Consider the following 19,847-nt stretch of genomic DNA (forward strand, 5'->3'; position numbering starts at 1 on the left):
AATTAAACGGGGTTTATTTTATTTATTTTTTCCTTTATTTTTCATCTCTTTTCAACACACACTTTTATAGGTACCATTTCAATACTGTTGATTTTTATATTTCCTTTTGTTTTTGTACAATAAATAGTATTTTGAACATTTAACACTGACAGTAAATGCATTAGTTTGTGTATTTAATAACGGGGAAAAAATCAACAGAAAAAGTCTGGCAGAACAGTTTGAGAGCGAAAGACGTTGCGCAATAAAAAATAACAAAATATTATTGAGAAAGTTCAAAGTCTGCAGTCTACTGTTAAGTTCCATTCGCCGGTTAAATATCACACACATTAAGCCAATCTGATGGAGCCTATTAATTTGGATATCTTAAGTTTAAATAGAGCAGTCGTAATTTTTATTTTTACTTTGGATTTCTGGCAGACACGATTATATATCAGACGTTTGACAGTGATTTTGAAGTAGCAGGTCACTTGAAGTTGAGAGTTGGGAGAACCACTTGGGAGACGAGCAATTAATAGTTTCAATATCTCAAAATATAAAAAGTGAAACCATTAATATGAAGCAAAGGAGAAAAAAAATTAGAATATTGCAACAATACGGATTTTTGAAGTCACTTTTTCCAAATGCATGTGAATTATGACATCAGTTTTTACATCAATTTTATGCAGGAAGCGCATCAAAAGTGAGCCCCAAACGTTGACAAATCAACGTACATTTTATGCGCCAACAATGACATACTTTGTGCGCAACATCAAAATTAATCGTAACCTACAATTAAAAAAAAAACTACTTAAATTAAGGCATTTTTAGAAATTTTTCACAAGCAATTAATTTAGTGATTTAAATTAATCTTAATGATATGACTTTTATGCATCCTCGTAAACTTGCCGAACACATGAAATTTTCACAGCTGTTTAGGTTTTTATTCAAGCTGACACTCACTGATTTCTTAATGATTTACATGAGGAAATCGACAATGGAAAAGCAATTATTTCATAATGAATGATGTTTTTTCTGTGTGTTGGCATTTTACAAACGCCAGAACGATATCATTTAATTGTTGAACACACATTAGTGATCAATTCGATTTTCTCACGTTTTCACATTTTGAATTTTTGTACGTTAACCAGAGCACCTTTTGAAAATATAAATCGGATTTTTTTAAAAATCATAAAAAAAAACTGTGCTATTGGTAACGAATATTTCTAATAATCCATTTATATATTTTTTTAAAAAACCCTCCAAAACATCATTTTATCTGATTTTATATATCTTGGGTACACTTTCAGTAGAAAATTAATCGCGAGTGAGCTGCTTTTTTCTCGGCTCACCCACACTGGTCGTCGGCGCAGATTGTCAGCCTCTATCAAAATGTAATCAAACTGATATCTCATCTAGTAAAAAATTAATTGCTCGCTCCCGAGTGCTTGCCGCCCCCGCTGCTTCCGCCTCCGCCGCCTCCACTGCTTCCTCCGCCGGCGCCGCCACCCGCCCCCGCTCCCTCCGAGCTGATGCGGCCACTGTCAAGTTCACTCGAGCCGCTTGAACTTAGGGTTGTGTTGGAACCGTAGGGGTCCAGCGAACTCTGCACGGACATGGAGCGGCCCTGACTTGAGCGCCTTACTCGATTAGGGGAGAGCTTAGCGGGGTCGACACTTGTTGGGTCTGCCTGTACAAAAAGATCAGCGCTACAGTCCCATGTAATTATGTAAATGAAAAAAAAAAATATTGAAAATTTATTCAGTTAGAAGAAATTTGAATTAAGTTTTTAAAGTCTTTTTTTAGCAGCCTAAGTAATTTTATTTATTAAATTATTATTTATTATTTTTTTAATTAAAAATGAATTCTAAAGAACATTTCATATTTTAGTTTATGGTTAAGATTAATCATTATTTTGAAGGCAGTTGAAAAAGTAAGATAATGATAATTATATGTGCAGTGCAATTATTTTTTAGACTGACAGTTTAGAGCAGTAAAAAACCGTTTGAGAAAAAAAAATTGAAAATTATAAATAACGAAAAAGATGCAAACAATATTTGTGTGTCTATTGAATACTAAACTGTTGCAGTTTGGAGGCATATCTCATGCACTACACTGTCTAAACTCTTCGGTCACCTGGTATGCCAGCGCATTCATGATGATGGAATATGGCACCAGACCAAGAGGGTGCACCTCCCGCATCAAAACGTTGGCCGGAATTTTGTGGAACTGGATGTACTCCAGGAAGTTTCCAATTACTTCTTTGAGTTGAGTGTTGGGATTTGAGTCGCAGTACTTTTTGCCCCACATCAGGGCAGCCTTAAAAAAATAATAGTAAATTTAATTATATTCATATTATTGGTGAAAAAACTCACCTGGAATTTTGTAAATTCGTCCGCTCGCAGTTCTTCCCTCGCCAAAATTAGACGCACAACGTGTTGGGGAAGCAAAGTGAAGGATCCCAAATTCAAAACCTCATTTCCGTGTTCGTCAACAAACTCCAAAACCTAAGTCAACTCGGAATTAATAATTTAAAACATGTCAAGCGGCGTATTTCAGATCTGTTGACTTTTTAGTCTAGCGCAGGGTTTGCTATTTTGAGAGCGGCTGAGGAAAATCAATACTCGAGAGGGTTTTCAGAATCACCTTTTGGACCAACGACTTTGTACACTTGTACTGGATGTATCTCTCCGCCGAAGCCAATAAAGCACACACGGTGTCCACATTGATGCAGCACTGAACGAACCCAGCGCACGCACGACGAAGCTCATCCAGTCCGTAATAATCAGCGGCGTTCATAACTCCTGCAAATGTGTAAATATATCGGATTAAAATATAGACCGTTTGGAGCCAGAAATAAATAAAATGGCTTTAAAATATTTGAATTAACAAAACACATTAAAAAAATATATATGAAATCAAAGGAAAAAAAATGTTTTTTAAGTAAAAAAATTGACTCTGATATACCAGAAGCATTTAATCCCAAATTTTGTATAATTTTTTCCACGCCTTATTAAAGAAGGGGTAAACGTAACCTAATTATCACTGGAAAGTGTAAAAGTAAATCTCCACCGGCGCAGAGTTTGCTGATATAATTCAATTTTCGGTAACCCCCTTGCCGAGTAGGTTGGCGAAACCTAATTATTTCGGCGGCGGCGGGCGGACCAGAAGCTAGGGCGGCTGCTATTTTACGAAGGACAGACACGCGTGACGAAATTTCGGGCATCCAATCTAATTTCTTAATGAGTTCACTCACCGAGCAAGGTGCGCGGCTGCAGGGTGACGCACCCCGTGTGGATGTACTCGATCAGTTGGCGAAAAACGTCTGGCTCGAATTCCTCGATGATCAGCGTCTGATGTTGGTTGCTCTGCAATTCAAAAAGGACAAAACTTCATTTCACGCACGTGGGTGTTTTCCAAGCAACAAAGTTTACGCGTCGAGCAGTTTTTTTTTATACGAGACGCGGAAACTTGCTTGCAAACCTCCTGGGAGCGAAAACTAATTAAGGTGCTGCTAAAATTTTGTGCTGAAAAATGCGAGGGCTGCAAATTTACACTAAAAACTTGTGAAAAGAGAAAGTGCGCACTTTCTACTAAAATAATCCAACGAATTTTCCAAGAGTTATGCAAAATTCTCATCAAAAATGGAAATGATACCAAAAAAATTATAATTCACAATGCGCATAATATCAACTCCGCAAAAGAAAGTTTTTCCGAACTCATGCAAATCAGATAAGATTCATAAATATTAATCAAACGATCGCAGCAACGAAACTACCAACATTGAAAAAGTTTTTTATTCGACCTGAGGATAGAAGGAGAAGCTGAGAGAAGTTTGCAGATGGCGAGAATATTTCTCAGGATCTTAATTGAAGGCGATATAGTTAGAAATATTAAGCAGATATCATGAGAGCAAAGAGAGCGGGATGAAATCCATTAGTTGATTGAAATAAATACGTCATGTGGCGCAATCACTTAAATTGCAGGCCAAGGTCCCTGATTTACTAAATGCAGATTATAAGTGACACGGTACAGATGAAGCAATAATTTTCGAAAATGCAAATAAATAAAAAGTAATTATTCTCATGCAGTTTTTCATTAAAAGAAAACAATATTTATGAATTCATGATAAATTAAAAATTCGGTCAAGGTTCGCAACTTTATGTTCAATAAAAAATGCGCTGCTCCCCGACTGATTCAATCTTGCTCACGAAATAGGATTGCAGATCGTCGTGACCAAAACTGGTGAAGGCACTTTTTAATCAAAAATATTTCTTCCAAGCAGAAATGTTTTTTTTTTTACTATTTGTGAAAGTCTCTTAGAATGCTTACTCTTTTTTTATTTATTTATTTTAGATTAAATTGCTTTTTAAGAGTTAAAAATTTTAAAAACAATTTTTGGAAAACGCATTTGAAATGAAAAATTGAGGCAAAATAAAATCAACATTTTTATATTAAAAATTTTCAATCGAGTTCATTTTTCTAATTTATCAATCAATCTGAAGGAATTTTTCCAGGTATAGGTAGCGCAACTTGATGCAATATGCTCATGTCTTTATCTGATTGCTTCCGAGTTTAATCAGTAAACAGTGCTTAATTAGTTTGAAGTTGAAGCAAACAAACATCCTTTGACAGAACGGAATTGAAAGCTAATTAATGAGAGGAAAATATATCTCAGTCAGAGGAATGAAAACTCGTGGCACTAAAAACAAAGGAAAGTAAACAAGTCGGACCAATTCCTCGAACCATCAACGCTTGCCAATCTGAACGAGAGATTCCATTTGCAAAACACAGCATACAAAATATACACAAAGGTCGTGCAACATCATCAGTCAGAGGCCGCTTTTGTTTGAAGTGGATCAAGGACCAAAGGGGTGCGTGTGGAAAACAAAGTGAGTATTTAAGTAGAAAGTAGAATTAGAGTTTCATTCTCGACGGAGAGGGTTTTTTGGCCGAGATTCGTGGGAATTACCTCGTGAATGGGGGTGAGTTGCTGCGTGAATCCAGCTCGCTGCACATCAAAAGGGCACAAAAACACGGCCAAAATTAAAAAGTGTGGACAAATTTAAGCAGACAGCAGAGGACTTCAGATTAGAGGTTAAATCGACGAATCGTCAGCGACACATGAGTTAGATTTAAAAAAAGTTATTTATGCTATTGAAAAAAAAAGAAAATCAGAATACAATGACCTATGACATAAATATACACGTGATAGTGGCAAAATATTATAAATAGTTACAAAACCATATATTTAAAGGACATACCAAATTTAAATGAGCTCTCATGAATTTCCAATAAATTTTTACAGTTTTAGAAAACAAATAATCAACTTTTGAAAAATCCAGCAATGTTCAATCTGCCTTCATTTGCCAGCAGTTTAGCAGATCCAAATGTCAGGGAAAACGTGGGCCATCGTAAATTATTCATTGGGAAACAAGTCCTGGTATTCATGGAAAACAGTCAGCAGCACAGTAAATATCGAGTGGGAACTTCTCTCATTTGCATATTCATTATCGTTCTGAATAAATAACGAAAAAAAATATACTTTTTCCAATTTCTCTTTAATTTTGATTTTTCAAATAAAGGTAACTCTGTTATTTGAGGAGTAAAATTCAACGGCAATTTTTTTTTTCATTTGACAAAAAACGCAGGAACAATTTCTAACGGAAAGGGTATTTGAACTGTCCGCTTTGAAAGAGAGTTTTCGTATCGAGTTGCACAAATAACAAAGCAAGCGCGATCCCTATTTGCAGAGCACGCAACTCGTTACAAAATAATTTTTCCACGTTACATTTTCCTCTTTGAAATACAAGCCATTCTACAAATGAAAGGATTTCGACATAATTTTTTGCAACGAGAGAAATGCCCATTAAAATTATTTTCTGAAAAATACGGAGCGTCCAATTTTTATTTCAGAAATTCTGTTAAGCGTGCGGCGTAGATTTAATTTGCGAAATATGCAAATGACATTCAAAAAACGTTTTAACGCGTTCTTACGAAAGATAAAAATAGAAGCTCGAGCTGGCGAAACTTGTGCGCGCACTCAAAATTTAATTACTTTTTGCGCAGCAATAAAACATGAATTACCGCGGTGCCGCTTAAAAAGTTGAAACTGCTGCCCAGCGCCGCAAACCTTCCACGAGACAGAAAGCAGAGTATGAATTACTGGAGCGGATGTTCGCGCTCTGTGTCTCTGCTTCTGTTCAAGGCAACCTTTCCGAGAAGCGCTCTAATTAATCCAAGCCAGTCGTCACATCTTTCCTGCCGTCGAGCACTTATAATTAAATGAACTGAGGCGTTGAAAATGCGGCAAACAGAGTCGGCGAAACGTGTTTCTTGTCGCCGCCCGTTCGGTTCAAAAGTTTCAGGATTTTTGTTTCAAACGCTTATATCTGGGGTGATCAAATCACTTCTTATTTTATCACCATTAAATATGAATTGACACATTAAACGTTTAAAATCCAGCGCAGTTTTAAATTAGTACATTTTTAATCCTGAAGTTGCATACAATAAAAATTTTGTATTATAAAAATTGTCATCTCAATATTGGAAGTTTGATGTTCTATTGGATGGCAAAATGTTACCAGTAACAGTAAAATAATATGTTTTCAATTTTAAATTGTTTTCACAAATAAATTATTTTACTAATTTTAAAAGTATTTTATGAAATATATATTGTCATTAAAATGAGGTACTAATCTCTAATACTGTATCTGCTAAATTGACATACCTAAAGAATGATTTTTTCAATTTGATCTTTTTGTGTAATTTTCCAATTTAAATGATTTTTTTTTTCATTTTAATGTCAAAGTAAATTATTTCATCATAATTATAAACTTTTAATGATATTTGTGCTACTTTCCCATCTAGGCAAAAAGTGGAAGCTTATTTTGAATCATATTTTTGCAACAACGCAACCGACTCTCAGTGGATTCCCAGTGGGATCGATAAAACCGATTTCGCAAAACATTCTCCCCGAGCTGGGTATTCAAAAGTGGGTCGTCGTTCGGCACATTTTAGTACAAAGTGCTACTCTGCAACTCTTACTTAATGTGCGCATATATTTTTTTACGAGTTTTTTATTTTTTAATCTAGTGCGTAAGCTTGCTTAGTATTGATTTGTGCTTGTTTTTAGACAGCATTACGAAGGACCGCTAGCATAATTATTATAATCTGATCCCATTTTCCGCCCTCCGCAATGTTATATAGCTTGACCTCGTTCATTCATTACCTGCTGGGCGGCATTCTGCAAATTCAGCAGCGGCTCGCTGCTCCGCTTCAAAAACAAGCGCAGCTTGTTTTCCCTCGGTGGAGGCTCCTTTTTACGCTGAGGGCTCGGAGTTTGGTACAGCATTTTGTGAAATACCCTGTAGACAAAAATTTCAAATCTAATTTTATACGACAAGCTATGAGGAATTATATGCACATCATGGGTTAATAATTTTTAAGAAATTGAAGAAATCTTAATTTAAAATTATTATGTTGTTAAAATCTTAAAAAATTTAAAAGTGTTTATAATAATTTAAAAATTTCAATTCGTATTTTATTTTTAAAGGATATTACGCATCAAAATATTAAAAATTTAAATACTACATGGAAATTGTACAAATTATTAAACGTTTTGATAAAGGCACGAGATATTTTTTAAACAGAAATTCAAAAAGACAAGTGGATGAAAAAAGTTACCTGCTTCTGGCGGCGAGAACCGCTTTGACGGCGCACACTGGCTCTCGAGTGTCGCCCACAAGAAAAGTGACGTCGCAAAGTTCAGGCATCGAAGCTAGAAACTTCATGTCCTCAGCCAAGCCAGACTTGTTTTCAAAAGTGCTAAGGTCAGGCTCATCACTGAGCGCCTCCGCCATCGTCAAACTTTGATCGGGCATTGAGACGCTGCCTGGAATCACACAAAGAAAAAAAGGAAACGTTGAAACACAAACGTCAAAATTTTCTGCTCAGTGAATTTGGAAACTTCAGTGTTTGCTGAAGCAAATCACGCCATCGTCAATTCAATCGGTGTTGTTATGCAACCGGCAGTAATTATGTGTGGTGCGGGTTGCCGCTCTGTAATTTGTGCAGGCTTCAGCGTCCGTTTTGAAGAGCAACCGGCTGCGAAACTAAAACCTCCGCCGCAGCTTTTTTACACACCGCCGACCCTACTTTTTGCCTCGAAATAGCCTGGTGCGTTTATTTGATGGCATTTTTTGTGTGCTTTTTTGATACGCATCAGTGCGTCGGAGATGTTTCGACATTTATATATTTCTCGTACTGCTTCGACGCGTCAATTCTTGGCTCTTTGATCCGTCGTCGACAGGAAATTAACGCGAAATCGCTCTCGAATAGGCACCCAGCTGGAGCAATTTTGTTGAAGTAACACAATCAGGGCAAGCGTCGTCTCCCTCTCGAATTGAACCGTTTCAAAGCACACACGCCGCGTTCGCCCTCGATTACTTCCATTCAAAATTTGATTTGCGTCACAAGAGTGGATGGATGTAAGGCAAGAGTAAATCTATCAGATTTGATGCATTTTACATAACTTTCAAAATTGCGTGTGGATGAACCTCAAATCCTTCTTTATATGCATATTTCATATTCAAACCAGTTTAATATTCCTCAATAAGTCATCAGGTTACATTTTAATTTCCCAAAATTGATATTTTTGGTTGTTAATTCTTCAGTACCATATCATTTTCAGTTTAAAATATTTCCCGAAATGGTGTAAAAATTTAATAATAAATAAAACCACGTGGCCCTACAAAAATTTTGAAACAAAATTTTGTGGCCATGTTTGACAAGCGCTAATGGAGATAAAGTTCAGGTGTTTTTTTTTATTTATTATTATTATTTTTTTTTATTTTAAAGATTTAATTTAATTTAAATTTATTTGTGTGTGTGTTTTGCTCGTAGGCTTGGTCATGAAATAATAAAGCTTGCATTACATCCTGTGTGGAACTTTCAAGTTAAAAAATGCTTTTGAATTATTTATCTCTTACCCTCTAGCAAAGGGTATGAAACATTTTGATTGAAAATTTACTTTTCTAGCATCATAAAATTGCACTCTTGGCAAATTGATCTCCACGTCTCACATCACAAATTTCTCTATTTATTCAGTGTGGAGCTTTGCTCGTTAGAAAATCGCGGTCGCGTGTATTTATTGAAGTAAAGCGAAGAAGCCGAGTCGGTCTCTCGAGAATGGTATGTATAATTTGTGTCAACGTGCGGTGGCGTCTCTCTCTTGAGAGAGGGCTTCTTATTACACAGCCCGACGACTGCTTTTTGCGTACACATGCACTCATCGATTAAGTGTCACATTAGCCAGGGAGATTAGACTTGCAGAACATTATCCATCAGCCAAAGCACCAAAGTAATTACACACGCTAATAAAGGGAAAGCAACTTTGATGGCAAAAGTTAACCATAAACGCGAAAAGACTTTTCTCCTCATTATGATCCCCGGGAAACGACGAGCTTCATTTTTGCGAAGCCAAGATTTTTTCAATCAAAAGTTTGCATCTCCTTTTGCTGAGCAAAAGTAAAATTGTAAGAGAAAGAGAAAAAGAAGCGAGACGGACGGATGCCCATCTTTTTTTATAGCAATATAGCGGATTATTAAAAAGGAAGTGAGCCGTCTTCCATCTTTTACAGATACATAAATCCATGTAATTTCCTTTCTACGTCACTGGTCTGCCGTATTATATTTTGATTAAGCACCTGACAGTAACGTTTTACGAGTTATATGCCACAGAACGTTAAGTAAGGGATAAACCAATAAATGGAAGAGCAATATCGTTTTCTTGAGAATTGGAATGAAATGGAGCACGATGAAAATAATATTAAATTTCTGTGAACTAATGTGATGTGTAGTGTTTCAGCGGTAATTGTTTTTCCTATAATAGGTTGAGTGAAAAACACTTGGCAATTTATTATTATATTTAGTTTAATTATTTAATTTGGAAAATAAGCACTATTTTTTAAAGAGAGAAAAGTCCTTTCATAAATAAAATAATTTCAAATAAATTTTTAATACCTTAAAACGTGAGGAAAAACCTTTGTCAAAAATCCATGTTCGCGGAACTTGGAAATATAGCAAAACACCCTTTTGGAAAAATCACAGTCGTACAAAAATGATACTAATTTTAAGAACTCACTCCCTTTGCGACCCATGGGAATATCACCAGCTTCCATGGCGACATCCCACGGCTCAGGCAGTTTGAAGGCGTTTTCCATGTTGAAAGAAGCCGAACGGAGCCAACAGTGTCTGCACCTCAAAAAGGTCAGAAGCGAGCGTGGGCTGCCGAGAAAGCAGCAGCCCGAGACGTGCGTTTGCCACCCTCTCGGCACCACAACTGAGAGTGAGTGAACTCTGCGCCACTTCCGAGCCGCCTCCACCGCCCGACCCACTGGCAAGCGCCGAACCAACCCCAATCGGCCCTCAGCATGCTACATGGCGTGCGAACGGAACATGCGGCGAAACGGGAGCACACGAGAGAGATAGGCAACCGGCTCGACAGAAGATTTAAACCCGGCCCAGTTAGGAGGAGGATCAGGCAAATCTTATTGGCTTGGTCCGATTTCAAATTTGATTTGATTATTTTTTTCTTAATTAGCTATTTTTTATAAGCAAAATAATATCTAATATCAGGAAATGATGTGTTTATTAATTAATTAAGTAATTTCAGTTTGAATAGACCAAATACTGCGAGTCTCTTGATTTTCCATTTTGAAATCCCTTTCTCTTCATGCTGGTGGCAAAGACTGATTTGAACAGAGACGTTTCATCCGGGGCGGAAATTAGACGCGGGATTATTAAGTATTCTGATTGTTAAATTTGCGGGTTGATGCGTGGTGTAGATTTGTCATAAAGAGCTGATTTTTTTCGCAAAACATGCAATTTCTCATACAGAAATGAATATTATCAAATGTTTTCAGCTTTGTTTTTTATTTTGAATGCTAAAATTGTTTCACTATGAGTCATAACACTTTCTTTTATTTAATTATTGAATTGTAAAGACGGAACAAAATGATGTAGCATTTCTAGCATTCATGACCAATTCAGCACGTAGCACTAATTTATAACAATTTTCATCATCTTCCATGTAATTTTAAGTATTCAGACACGCATCACTTTGTGCCTGTATCTAGAATAATTTGGTATTTATTACAATAAGCATGGTTTCCACGCTTTGCATATTCTGCAAGCACAATTTCAAACACGCAATGAGAGCGCCTGCAGCTTTTTAATACAGGCAACCTGCTTGGCAAGGGTGTAATAATTTAAAGTTACATAAGCATTATTCTTTGCAGGGAATGATTATAAAGCAAAGATATTCCTCATGTTTTTACTACATTGGTTTTTAATTTTTTTTATACTTTTTTTACAAAAGCAACGATTATTTAAAGGACTATATTTATGTAGATGCAAAATGAAGTTATATTTTTTATATTCAGTTTATTAAAATTCATATTGCAGTACGCTGTTGATATTAAATCTATCTTTTAATAAAAATGATTACAATATTAAAATTGTTATGTGTATTATTTTAATTTTCCATTCAGCGGAAAGAAGAGATGTCAGATGGGACGGCGCATTTTTTTTTATCTCCTACGCGACAGATGCGTGCAGCTTCTGGCTACATTATTGATTTAATAGCTGCCGCGAAAGCCAATTTTTGTTTTTTCCATGCAGTTGAGCAAGACTTTGTTCTAAAAATATCTCTTTTTCAATTTTCAACAACCCCAGGCTAGCAAGTAAATCGCAAGCATGCAAGCAAAGAACAACCCCTTCATTGATTGACCAAGTTAACAGCAACAGGGGGAAGGAGAGGACACTTTGCATGCCCATTCAAGCAAGCAGCTCAAAGAGCAGCTTGGCGGGCGCGTATTTTATTCACGGAAACACGTCGGAAAGGGCGATTTTATTTTGAGCGTGTGTGCCGAGAAAAGGCGCTTTTAGGGCCACAAATTGTGTTAAATTACGGCGTGCGAATTGGTTCCGAGAAAAGAGCAGAGCGGCGCAAAAAGGAATCCTCTCGCTTATTGATCGACTACATCAGTGGCGCCTCTTCAACAGGTTATTATTGTTGTTCAGCTCACCCCTTCAATTGCTGCAAGTCTTCGTGTTCGGCCGCGTTTCGCCCTCCGAATCTCCCTCGACTCTTGCGTTTGCTGGCCGAAATTATCTGCACGCGGTGCAAAGCTGCAGTCGCATCGCTGCCATTCCAGGTCGCGGGATCCAATTTGCCAAGATATTTCCGGTGTGTATTGGTCGCTTAAACCCCTCAGCCCCAGGCAGGAATTACGCACTGCAACTGAGCAAGCGCGACCCACTCAGTTGTGGAGATATAGGCTTTTTGCCCAGCACCAGTGTCGTGCGGCCGGCATAGTTTACTCTCGGTTGCAGGGGTGCTGCATCCTCTGCAAAGGGATTTTTTTTTCATAAAAAGTAGCGTCGTCCACACGCCAACCAATTGTAAAACTTAAAATTTCTTTCAAGAACTCCAAACAATCATCTTTTGTTTTATTTAAAAATCTCAAACGGCTTCTTTATTGAAATATTCATGAAAGTGAAAATAGCACAACCAATAAATTGCACAGATTCTAAATTTAATCAGATTTATCTTATTGATCTTCTTCTCAGCTTATTTGGTATTTTTTGTGAAAATTGGTTATTTAGTGTTTTACAAAATAATAATATCCAATAATATCAAAATTTTAGGTCATCATAAAGAAGTATTCCAAAAAAATGAGATGTTTGAATTGCATTCTGCATCTCAAAGTACAGCACCATAATCATTATAATTGACTTCCATAAATGCTTACTTTAGAAACTAGTAAATATTTTGTGAAATTGAGTACGTTTGCATTATTGATCAAGATTTTTTTGCCATTTAAATGGAAGCCTTGGCAACAGCAGCAGCCGCGCTGTCTGATGAGCTTGTAATGTAGCTGAGCACATCAACTGGCGACACAATCGCAATGATGACATCCTTGTCATCAACCACCAAAGCAAACGGATCTTTTTCCAGAATGTGTGACACGCGGCCTAGAATCGTGTCGGCCTTGATTTTTCGGAACTGGCGATACAGAATGGAAGCGACCTTGTCTTCGGGCTTGATTTTGTGGTTGACCAGTCGGGTCATCATGTTTCCAGTGGACACAACACCAAGAATAGCACTAAAGAAAATTATTAAATAAAAATATAAAATAAACAAACAATCTTTACCCATTGTCATCGACGACAGGCAGCTGATCAAATCCTTCCTTCTTTAAAATGTCCATTGCCTCCTGCACAGACACATTTGGCAAGATAGTCAGAGGCGCTCCGAGCTTCAGGCTGGAAACTGGGTTGTTCCACCACCTAAGAAAATGTGATTAAAATATTTGTAAAAATTCAGGTTAATTTTTTTTTACCAAGGAGCTTTTTCAGGCGAGTCAGTGAAAAAGTCCCGAGCAATCATCCAAGAGTCGCTGACCATCTTGGTCATGTAATTGCGGATTCCGTCGGGCAGTAGCACCACACAGTGCTGTCCCTCCTTCAAATCCTTGGCGGCTTTCAGAGCAGCAGCCATCACTGCACCACTGCTTCCACCTTAAATAAAACAAATTAATGAAGGTGCAAGAAATTTAAAAAAAAAGCAAAACCCACCACTAAGAAGGCCCTCTTCGCGGATCAAACGGCGGGCCATGATCAAAGACTCCTTGTCAACAGTTTTCTCCCAAGTATCCACAACGGAGCGGTCTGAAAAATATAAATTTTTGCATATTTATTGAACTGTTTCATTTGAATAATTTAAATTTCTTACCCAGCACAGTAGGAATGAAATCATAGCCAATTCCCTCAACTTCGTAGAAAGTAACGTCAGACTTGTTCAGAGTCTCGGGCTCTGCGAGGATGGAGCCCATGGGGTCGACTCCCACCAGAACACATTTCGGGCAACTTTCCTTCAACTTGCGTCCAATTCCAGAAATGGTGCCACCAGTGCCAGCAGAGGCCACGATCATATCAACATTGTTCTTGGTTTGAGAGAGGATTTCTGCGATTGTGGTGTCGTAATGGGCAAGCGGGTTGCCAGAATTGCGGTACTAAAATTGCAAAGGTTACTTCATTCATTTTCAAAAATGAATTTATTAAACCGACCTGATCAAGGACAATCGAGTTTGGAATCGTCTTGCTCAATTTCTGAGCAACTGCAATAAGTCCTTCGGGTGAATCGAAAGCAGCAGCAGTCGGAGTGCGGATGATCTCGGCGCCCAGGCACCTCAGGGTGTCGACCTTTTCATTGCTCATCTTCTCAGGCATCACGATGATGCACCTGTAGCCCTTGACGGCGGCTGCCATAGCCAGGCCTATACCCGTGTTTCCAGAAGTGGGCTCGATCAGGGTTGAACCAGGTTTCAAAAGGCCCTTTTCTTCGGCGTCCTCCACCATGCGGAAACCGATACGGTCCTTGACGCTGCCTCCAGGATTCATGAACTCGCATTTTGCATCTAAACGGAGATTTTTTTCAATAATCCAGGACTTTCTATCTGCTTTCAGTTCAATTTAACTTACACATTTCACACTTGATGCCGAAAGACTTTGGGATGTGGTTGAGCTTAACGAGAGGAGTTTTTCCAATGGCATGTAAAATGTTAGGAAGAACTTGATCTCTGTCCAGGCTGCATAAAGAAAGAAGCAATTGAACCGCTGAATACTTAATTTATTAAAATATTTTTTATACATTAATAAATAGTCATCAAATGAATACAATAAAAATAAAATATCTTTACACTGTGCGCTTCGTGTGAGGAGAGGTAGATGGGTCAGCATCTCTGGTCCAGGTGCACCTGCTGGGCTGGTCAGGTCGAATGAAGTCAAAATCCATGCCTGGGCACTTTGCCATTTTGTAATCTCTGAGCTTCTGTGACCGAAAAGAAAGTGTAAAAATTTTAGCTCAGCTTTTTATTCTTTTTACTATCTTCCTATCTGCTAAGGGCATCATTTTGTAACAAAAGTTTCAAAATAAATATATGTTTGACCTTAGAGTGCAACAAGGTCATCTGTAGGTTATCTCTACCCTTCAATCTGTGAGTAGAGAGGCAGACGCCATAAATGAAATTCTTCAGGCGGTCAAAGGTTAAAAAGTATAAACTTGATAAATTCCTTTGGTATATTTTGTTTTATTCAAGTTATAATAATTATATAATTAAATTCAAATTTCTTCTCCTAATGAAACCTTATATCAAATAAATATAAAATAACGGAACAAAAATATTTGAAACATGAATTAATTGGTTTTATGACAATTAAATATGTATTATTTTGATAATAACTATTATATTATACAAAATAAAAAGACTTTGATAAATTTATCTTAGTTACGTTAAAAATTATATTGAAAAATAGAAATGATTACTGTACAAAAAAAATAATTGTATTATTTAATTTTAAGATACAAAATATATATTAATAAAATATACAAACAATTTCCTTGATTTGAATGATTTATTTTAATTAAAAAAATTATTGGCAGGATGCCGACTTGTGAATGTGAAATATTGAATAGCATTATTTGTGGAAGCATAAATGAATTAAATAAAATATTTATTACGTCTTGGTGAAATAACTTTTGATTTTTTTTTCAATATGTAAATAAAAAGTTGTTCTTGATCATTAATATAATAAAAAAATAATACAAAGTTAAATTGTGAAAGCAAGAATAAACGCGGCATATAATATGACACGTATGTATTGTAATCGTGTCAACCTAAAAATTTTGATAAGAACAATAAAATAACTAAAAAATAAAAATAAAAGGCTTTATTTTCTCTCAGGGAATTATTTTCCTAAAATTTTCATTATCAATGACTGTAATTTAATTTGATATGTATTACAATTACAAAATAGCAGTGTATTGTTAAGATGCTCACTCACCTCAAGCAAAATTTGGCAAAGTTTTTGACTTTTTGCAAATTTCAAAGCACCACGCCGGTCGGTGACTGTTTTCGAATGTGCAGAACCAGCAGAAAGCAAAATGATGTTGATGTGTGTTCGCTTTGGAGGTGGGTGGAGCAAGAGAGGGGGGCTGTCTAGACGAGCCCCCACTTCGTCCCCTCCCGTCCCCTCCAATCAAAAACTTAGCTCGCCAAGGAGGTTCATCACGATTTTTTCGAATCTTTCCCACCCGGAGTTTGTTTACAACTCTTTCGACAGCATTAGGCCAAAATTTGACCGATTCGGCAAGATTCGCAAACCAAATCGAGCATGGCTTTTTGGCCGACCACTCTGGACATCCCGAAGGATGACTGCAGCCGAATTCTTCGACGGATGGGTGCGTTTCCTGCTCAATAGCGCCGACCAAACTGACGCCGGCTTTGTTTTCTTTCAGAGCTGCAAACCTACGGATCGTGCATTTCTGTGCTCAGGGCGCAGGGCCCTCTGACCAAAGAGAAGCGTTTGGCCATCGAGACACTGCGGAAAATTTTCCATATTAAAACTGAGCGACATAAAGCAGAGGTTCGACGGGCGGTCAACGATGAACTGCTCAATACGATTGCGTTAAAGTACGTTCGCTGCCATTTGGCTTCTCTTCTTTAAAACGTTTGTCTGCAGGTTGTACGGGGCCAACACAGAGTTGGATTGGGCCGTGGAGGGACGCCGACTGGTTCCTCTGGTCAAGAGGCTCGACCCGATCACCGCCTACACCCCACTTGCCAACGAAGTGGCCGAAATGACCCACATCATCAATGCATCTTTGCCACCTCCCAGGGACCCGTCTCGATCTCCAAGTAATTACAAAAGCAAAAATGAATTGTTCATTACTTAATTGGTTATCAAATTTATTTCTTCAGCACCTGAAACGGACGATGCAGAAGAAACGATGGAAGAATTGGAAATGGCGCCCCCTCCGCCGCCGCTGCCTCCGCCTCCTCCTGTTGTTGCTCCTCCAGTTGTTGCGCCCGTCAAGGTTGTGCAGACTTTGCTTCCAACTCCAATTGCTGCAGTCACCCAGCCACCAATACAGCTTGCCGTTAATATTTAAATATATTTTGCTTGCCCTGTTGCTAATTAATTCACAATTTAGACCAAAACAGAAAAGGCTGCTGGCAGGAAAAGGAGAGTTTCATCTTTTGAGTCGACAACTCAAAATATTCCTCCTCCTTCAAAGGTGATTTTAAAAATTAATTCACTTACTTTTTTATAAGTGAGATTTATAATGTTATTCATTACAACAGATACCTTATATACCCCCTTCCTCTACGGCATCCCGTACTGTTTCAATCTCAGCGGGACTTTCTTCTTCAGCCACCAGAATGCCAAATATTCCCACAGCCATACGTCCCAACACGGCCATGTTATCTCCAGCCCCGAAGGTAAACATTTTTTAAGAAAATTATGGCCGAAGAATTAAAATGTAATTATTTTTTAAGGTACTTGTTGTTTCGAGCTCTGCAAGTTCAACAACGCCAAGTCTACTGCAAAGGTCTTTAAGCGTACCAATGGTGAAGACAGTGAAGTCTGTCGGTGCTGGTTTAATGAGCACAACTGTGTCCTCAGGTCCAAATGCCTATCAAGGTGAGAAATCCGATTGCTGCATCCGATTGAAATAATTTAACTTTGATCCTCAGGATCTTTGGGCACCCCCCTCCTCAGTGCGCCAAAAATCAGGCCGAAAACTTTGGCACCATCAACCATGCTGCCCAAAGGTCGTGGTGGCTCCATTGTAATCCCGTTAGCTCCTAATTTGCCTGGACCGTCGGGGGTGCAGCTGAGACCCCCCACTGTTGTTCAGACAAAGCCTACTCTTCAACCTGTACAGGTCAAGCAGGATGCTAGTAAGTGGAGTGGAATTGTTTTATCATTATTTCTGAGCGACTTCTTTTTTGCAGGCGGAGTTAAAGTAATTTCAGGAAGCCATAAAATTACTCCAAAACCTCCTACAGGTTTGCAATAAATATTAATCAATGAATTCAAATAACTTACCAAATGAAATTTTTTCAGTCACTGTCTCAAGTGGAAGCAGCAGAGTTGTGTCCATTGCCTCCGCACCAAGGATTAGTCCTGTTGTAACGTCTAACCCGCCAGTTATAGTGTCAGCCACCATGACCACCCACGCTGCTGTAAGTTGGGTATTTTGATGATTTTATTTAGTTTCTCTTATCACCATTTAAAAACAAATCATGCTTTAAATGTTTTCCAAACTTTTTTAATGCTATTTAACATTTTATCAGGTTCAATACATTCTAAGAGTAAGAAATTTTGCGTGTCCAAGTTTCCCATGGCTAATGAGTTTGAATTAATTGCAGACGCCGACATCTTCTGCGGGCAGCGCGCCAAAACCTTTGACTCTCAACTTCCCATCAACCCCGAATGTACAGCAGAAGCAAAATGTAATATTGGTGAAAAAGGGAGGTTCCAGTGGCTTTTCCTCAATGCCCAGCCAAGGAAATATTTCGCTAGGAGGTCCTGGAAGGGTAAATAATTTAACTGATTTAATATAACCTTTCTAACTTGGTTTGCATTTAGGTTCTCATTCAGGGCACTCCTAATCCTCCTGGTAATAAATTGACAGTAGCTGGAGACACGGCCTCTTCGTTGGCGCAGGCATTAAATCTTCCCCATGGCAGCAGACAGGTACTACCCTAAGAAGCATATTTTGAATTTATCTCTGATTATTTAATTTTTAGGGGAATGTTTTTGTGCTCGACTTGAGCCAAGAACAGATTAGCAAAAGCAGTACCTTATCTGATTTACTACACAAAAGTGGAATCCTAACAAAAGCGTCAACCTCCAAAGAAGCAGCAGAAGAGCCACTTTTGACGAGGGAGGTACCAAACACAAGTAAGGGAAAATGACTTAAAAATTATCCAAAATTGAATAAAAAATTTCCTTCCAGCAGCCTGTGAACCCAAGGCCCTTTTGAAAGAAGCAACTCCCAAGACAGTTCTCTCGCCCTCATCGAAGGTTTGTAAATAACGATTGGAAAGTTGCCTTTTGTAATATTTTAAAATTTCAGCTCAAAACTAAAATTCTTCGAGCAGTACCTACAAGAACAAAGTCTCAAGAACCTTCCGAGTATTCAATTAAACTTGTGTCTGGCCGAGCTTCCGTTGAAAGTTCAACTCCTCAAGTGGTGCAGGCAAAAGTTGTGAGAGAGATTGCCTCAAAAGCCACTGAGCCTCGAACCATCAAATTTGATGATGTTGCCAAGGAAGTGGCGCCAAAAAAACTGCTGCCGATGAAAGAGCTTCCTAAAATCGAAGTGAAGCTGCACCCAGCAACGAGGATGGTGCCTGATCTGAAGCAGCTTGGCATTTTGCCTGATTCTGAAAAAATCATGGTCAACTTGATAGACCAAGTAATCGAAAGCTCGATTTCTGTTGAAACCACTCCTTCGACAGCAGCAGGGAATGCTCTCCAAAAAGCTTCTCCTCATGAAGATGCACTAAATGGTTAGTCAATTGCCTGAAATATATATGAAATTATTGTATTTATTCAATCGTTTATTTATTTTTAGAATTCTTGACATTCAAGAAATCGGAATCTGAGGATGCAAGCAAAAAAGTACTTGCAATGTTGCAAGAGGATCCTGTAGCGATAGAAAATGCGGATCTTGTATCTGGATTACCTGAGCTGGACTCAACTGTGGAGGTGAGTGATTTTAACAATGTATTAGCACCCACTTAATAATCCTCGTTTAAGATTGAAGCAATTGTCCAAAGTGAACTAGAAGAGAAGATTTAACTAGCGGTGCCAAACGCTCAAATTTTATACTAATGCAAAATGTTAAGATTACTAAAAATAACTCTCTGTATTTTAATTAAAATGTTTTAATTTAAAGTAAAGTTCATCCTTGAAACGGAATGGTGGGTTTTAACAATAAAAAACATTTGCCT

At 37.9% G+C, this 19,847-nt stretch overlaps 3 protein-coding genes across 7 annotated transcripts; 1 reads left to right on the forward strand and 2 right to left on the reverse strand.

The window, feature by feature from the left end:
• Window positions 1–27: 27 nt before the first annotated feature.
• LOC132198460 (serine-enriched protein) lies at window positions 28–12,428 on the reverse strand. Of its 4 annotated transcripts, none has more exons than XM_059622533.1 (9): window positions 12,066–12,428; window positions 7,663–7,870; window positions 7,208–7,343; window positions 4,949–4,987; window positions 3,233–3,344; window positions 2,623–2,780; window positions 2,352–2,483; window positions 2,113–2,295; window positions 28–1,666 (listed from the first exon to the last, which is right to left on the reverse strand). In XM_059622533.1, the coding sequence occupies exons 2-9, from the start codon at window positions 7,857–7,859 to the stop codon at window positions 1,403–1,405; spliced, it is 1,221 nt and encodes a 406-aa protein (XP_059478516.1). In that variant the 5' UTR covers window positions 7,860–7,870; window positions 12,066–12,428; the 3' UTR covers window positions 28–1,402. The 4 variants fall into 4 exon arrangements, with proteins under 4 accessions (XP_059478516.1, XP_059478513.1, XP_059478515.1 ...); XM_059622530.1 differs by lacking the exon at window positions 12,066–12,428 and adding an exon at window positions 10,121–10,305; XM_059622534.1 differs by lacking the exon at window positions 12,066–12,428 and adding an exon at window positions 10,121–10,305 and having other exon boundaries at window positions 1,479–1,662.
• Window positions 12,429–12,531: 103 nt separating this feature from the next.
• LOC132198459 (cystathionine beta-synthase) lies at window positions 12,532–16,037 on the reverse strand. The gene is made up of 9 exons (XM_059622529.1): window positions 15,886–16,037; window positions 14,742–14,872; window positions 14,524–14,630; window positions 14,110–14,459; window positions 13,775–14,054; window positions 13,618–13,710; window positions 13,383–13,560; window positions 13,195–13,329; window positions 12,532–13,145 (listed from the first exon to the last, which is right to left on the reverse strand). Exons 2-9 carry the CDS (start codon window positions 14,852–14,854, stop codon window positions 12,860–12,862), a joined length of 1,542 nt encoding a protein of 513 aa, XP_059478512.1. The 5' UTR covers window positions 14,855–14,872; window positions 15,886–16,037; the 3' UTR covers window positions 12,532–12,859.
• Window positions 16,038–16,095: 58 nt separating this feature from the next.
• LOC132198458 (BRCA2-interacting transcriptional repressor EMSY) lies at window positions 16,096–19,847 on the forward strand. 2 transcript variants are annotated; one of them, XM_059622528.1, is made up of 17 exons: window positions 16,096–16,282; window positions 16,340–16,514; window positions 16,564–16,739; window positions 16,803–16,981; window positions 17,036–17,119; window positions 17,187–17,324; window positions 17,382–17,526; window positions 17,580–17,786; window positions 17,841–17,894; window positions 17,953–18,071; window positions 18,258–18,425; window positions 18,478–18,585; window positions 18,639–18,792; window positions 18,851–18,915; window positions 18,968–19,403; window positions 19,469–19,602; window positions 19,654–19,847. In XM_059622528.1, the coding sequence occupies exons 1-17, from the start codon at window positions 16,216–16,218 to the stop codon at window positions 19,693–19,695; spliced, it is 2,451 nt and encodes an 816-aa protein (XP_059478511.1). In that variant the 5' UTR covers window positions 16,096–16,215; the 3' UTR covers window positions 19,696–19,847. The 2 variants fall into 2 exon arrangements, with proteins under 2 accessions (XP_059478511.1, XP_059478510.1); XM_059622527.1 differs by having other exon boundaries at window positions 16,097–16,282; window positions 18,848–18,915.

The sequence above is a fragment of the Neocloeon triangulifer genome, unplaced genomic scaffold, assembly GCF_031216515.1.
Source record: "Neocloeon triangulifer isolate White Clay Creek 2 clone unplaced genomic scaffold, ASM3121651v1 ptg000012l, whole genome shotgun sequence".
NCBI classification, from domain to species: Eukaryota; Metazoa; Arthropoda; class Insecta; order Ephemeroptera; family Baetidae; genus Neocloeon; species Neocloeon triangulifer.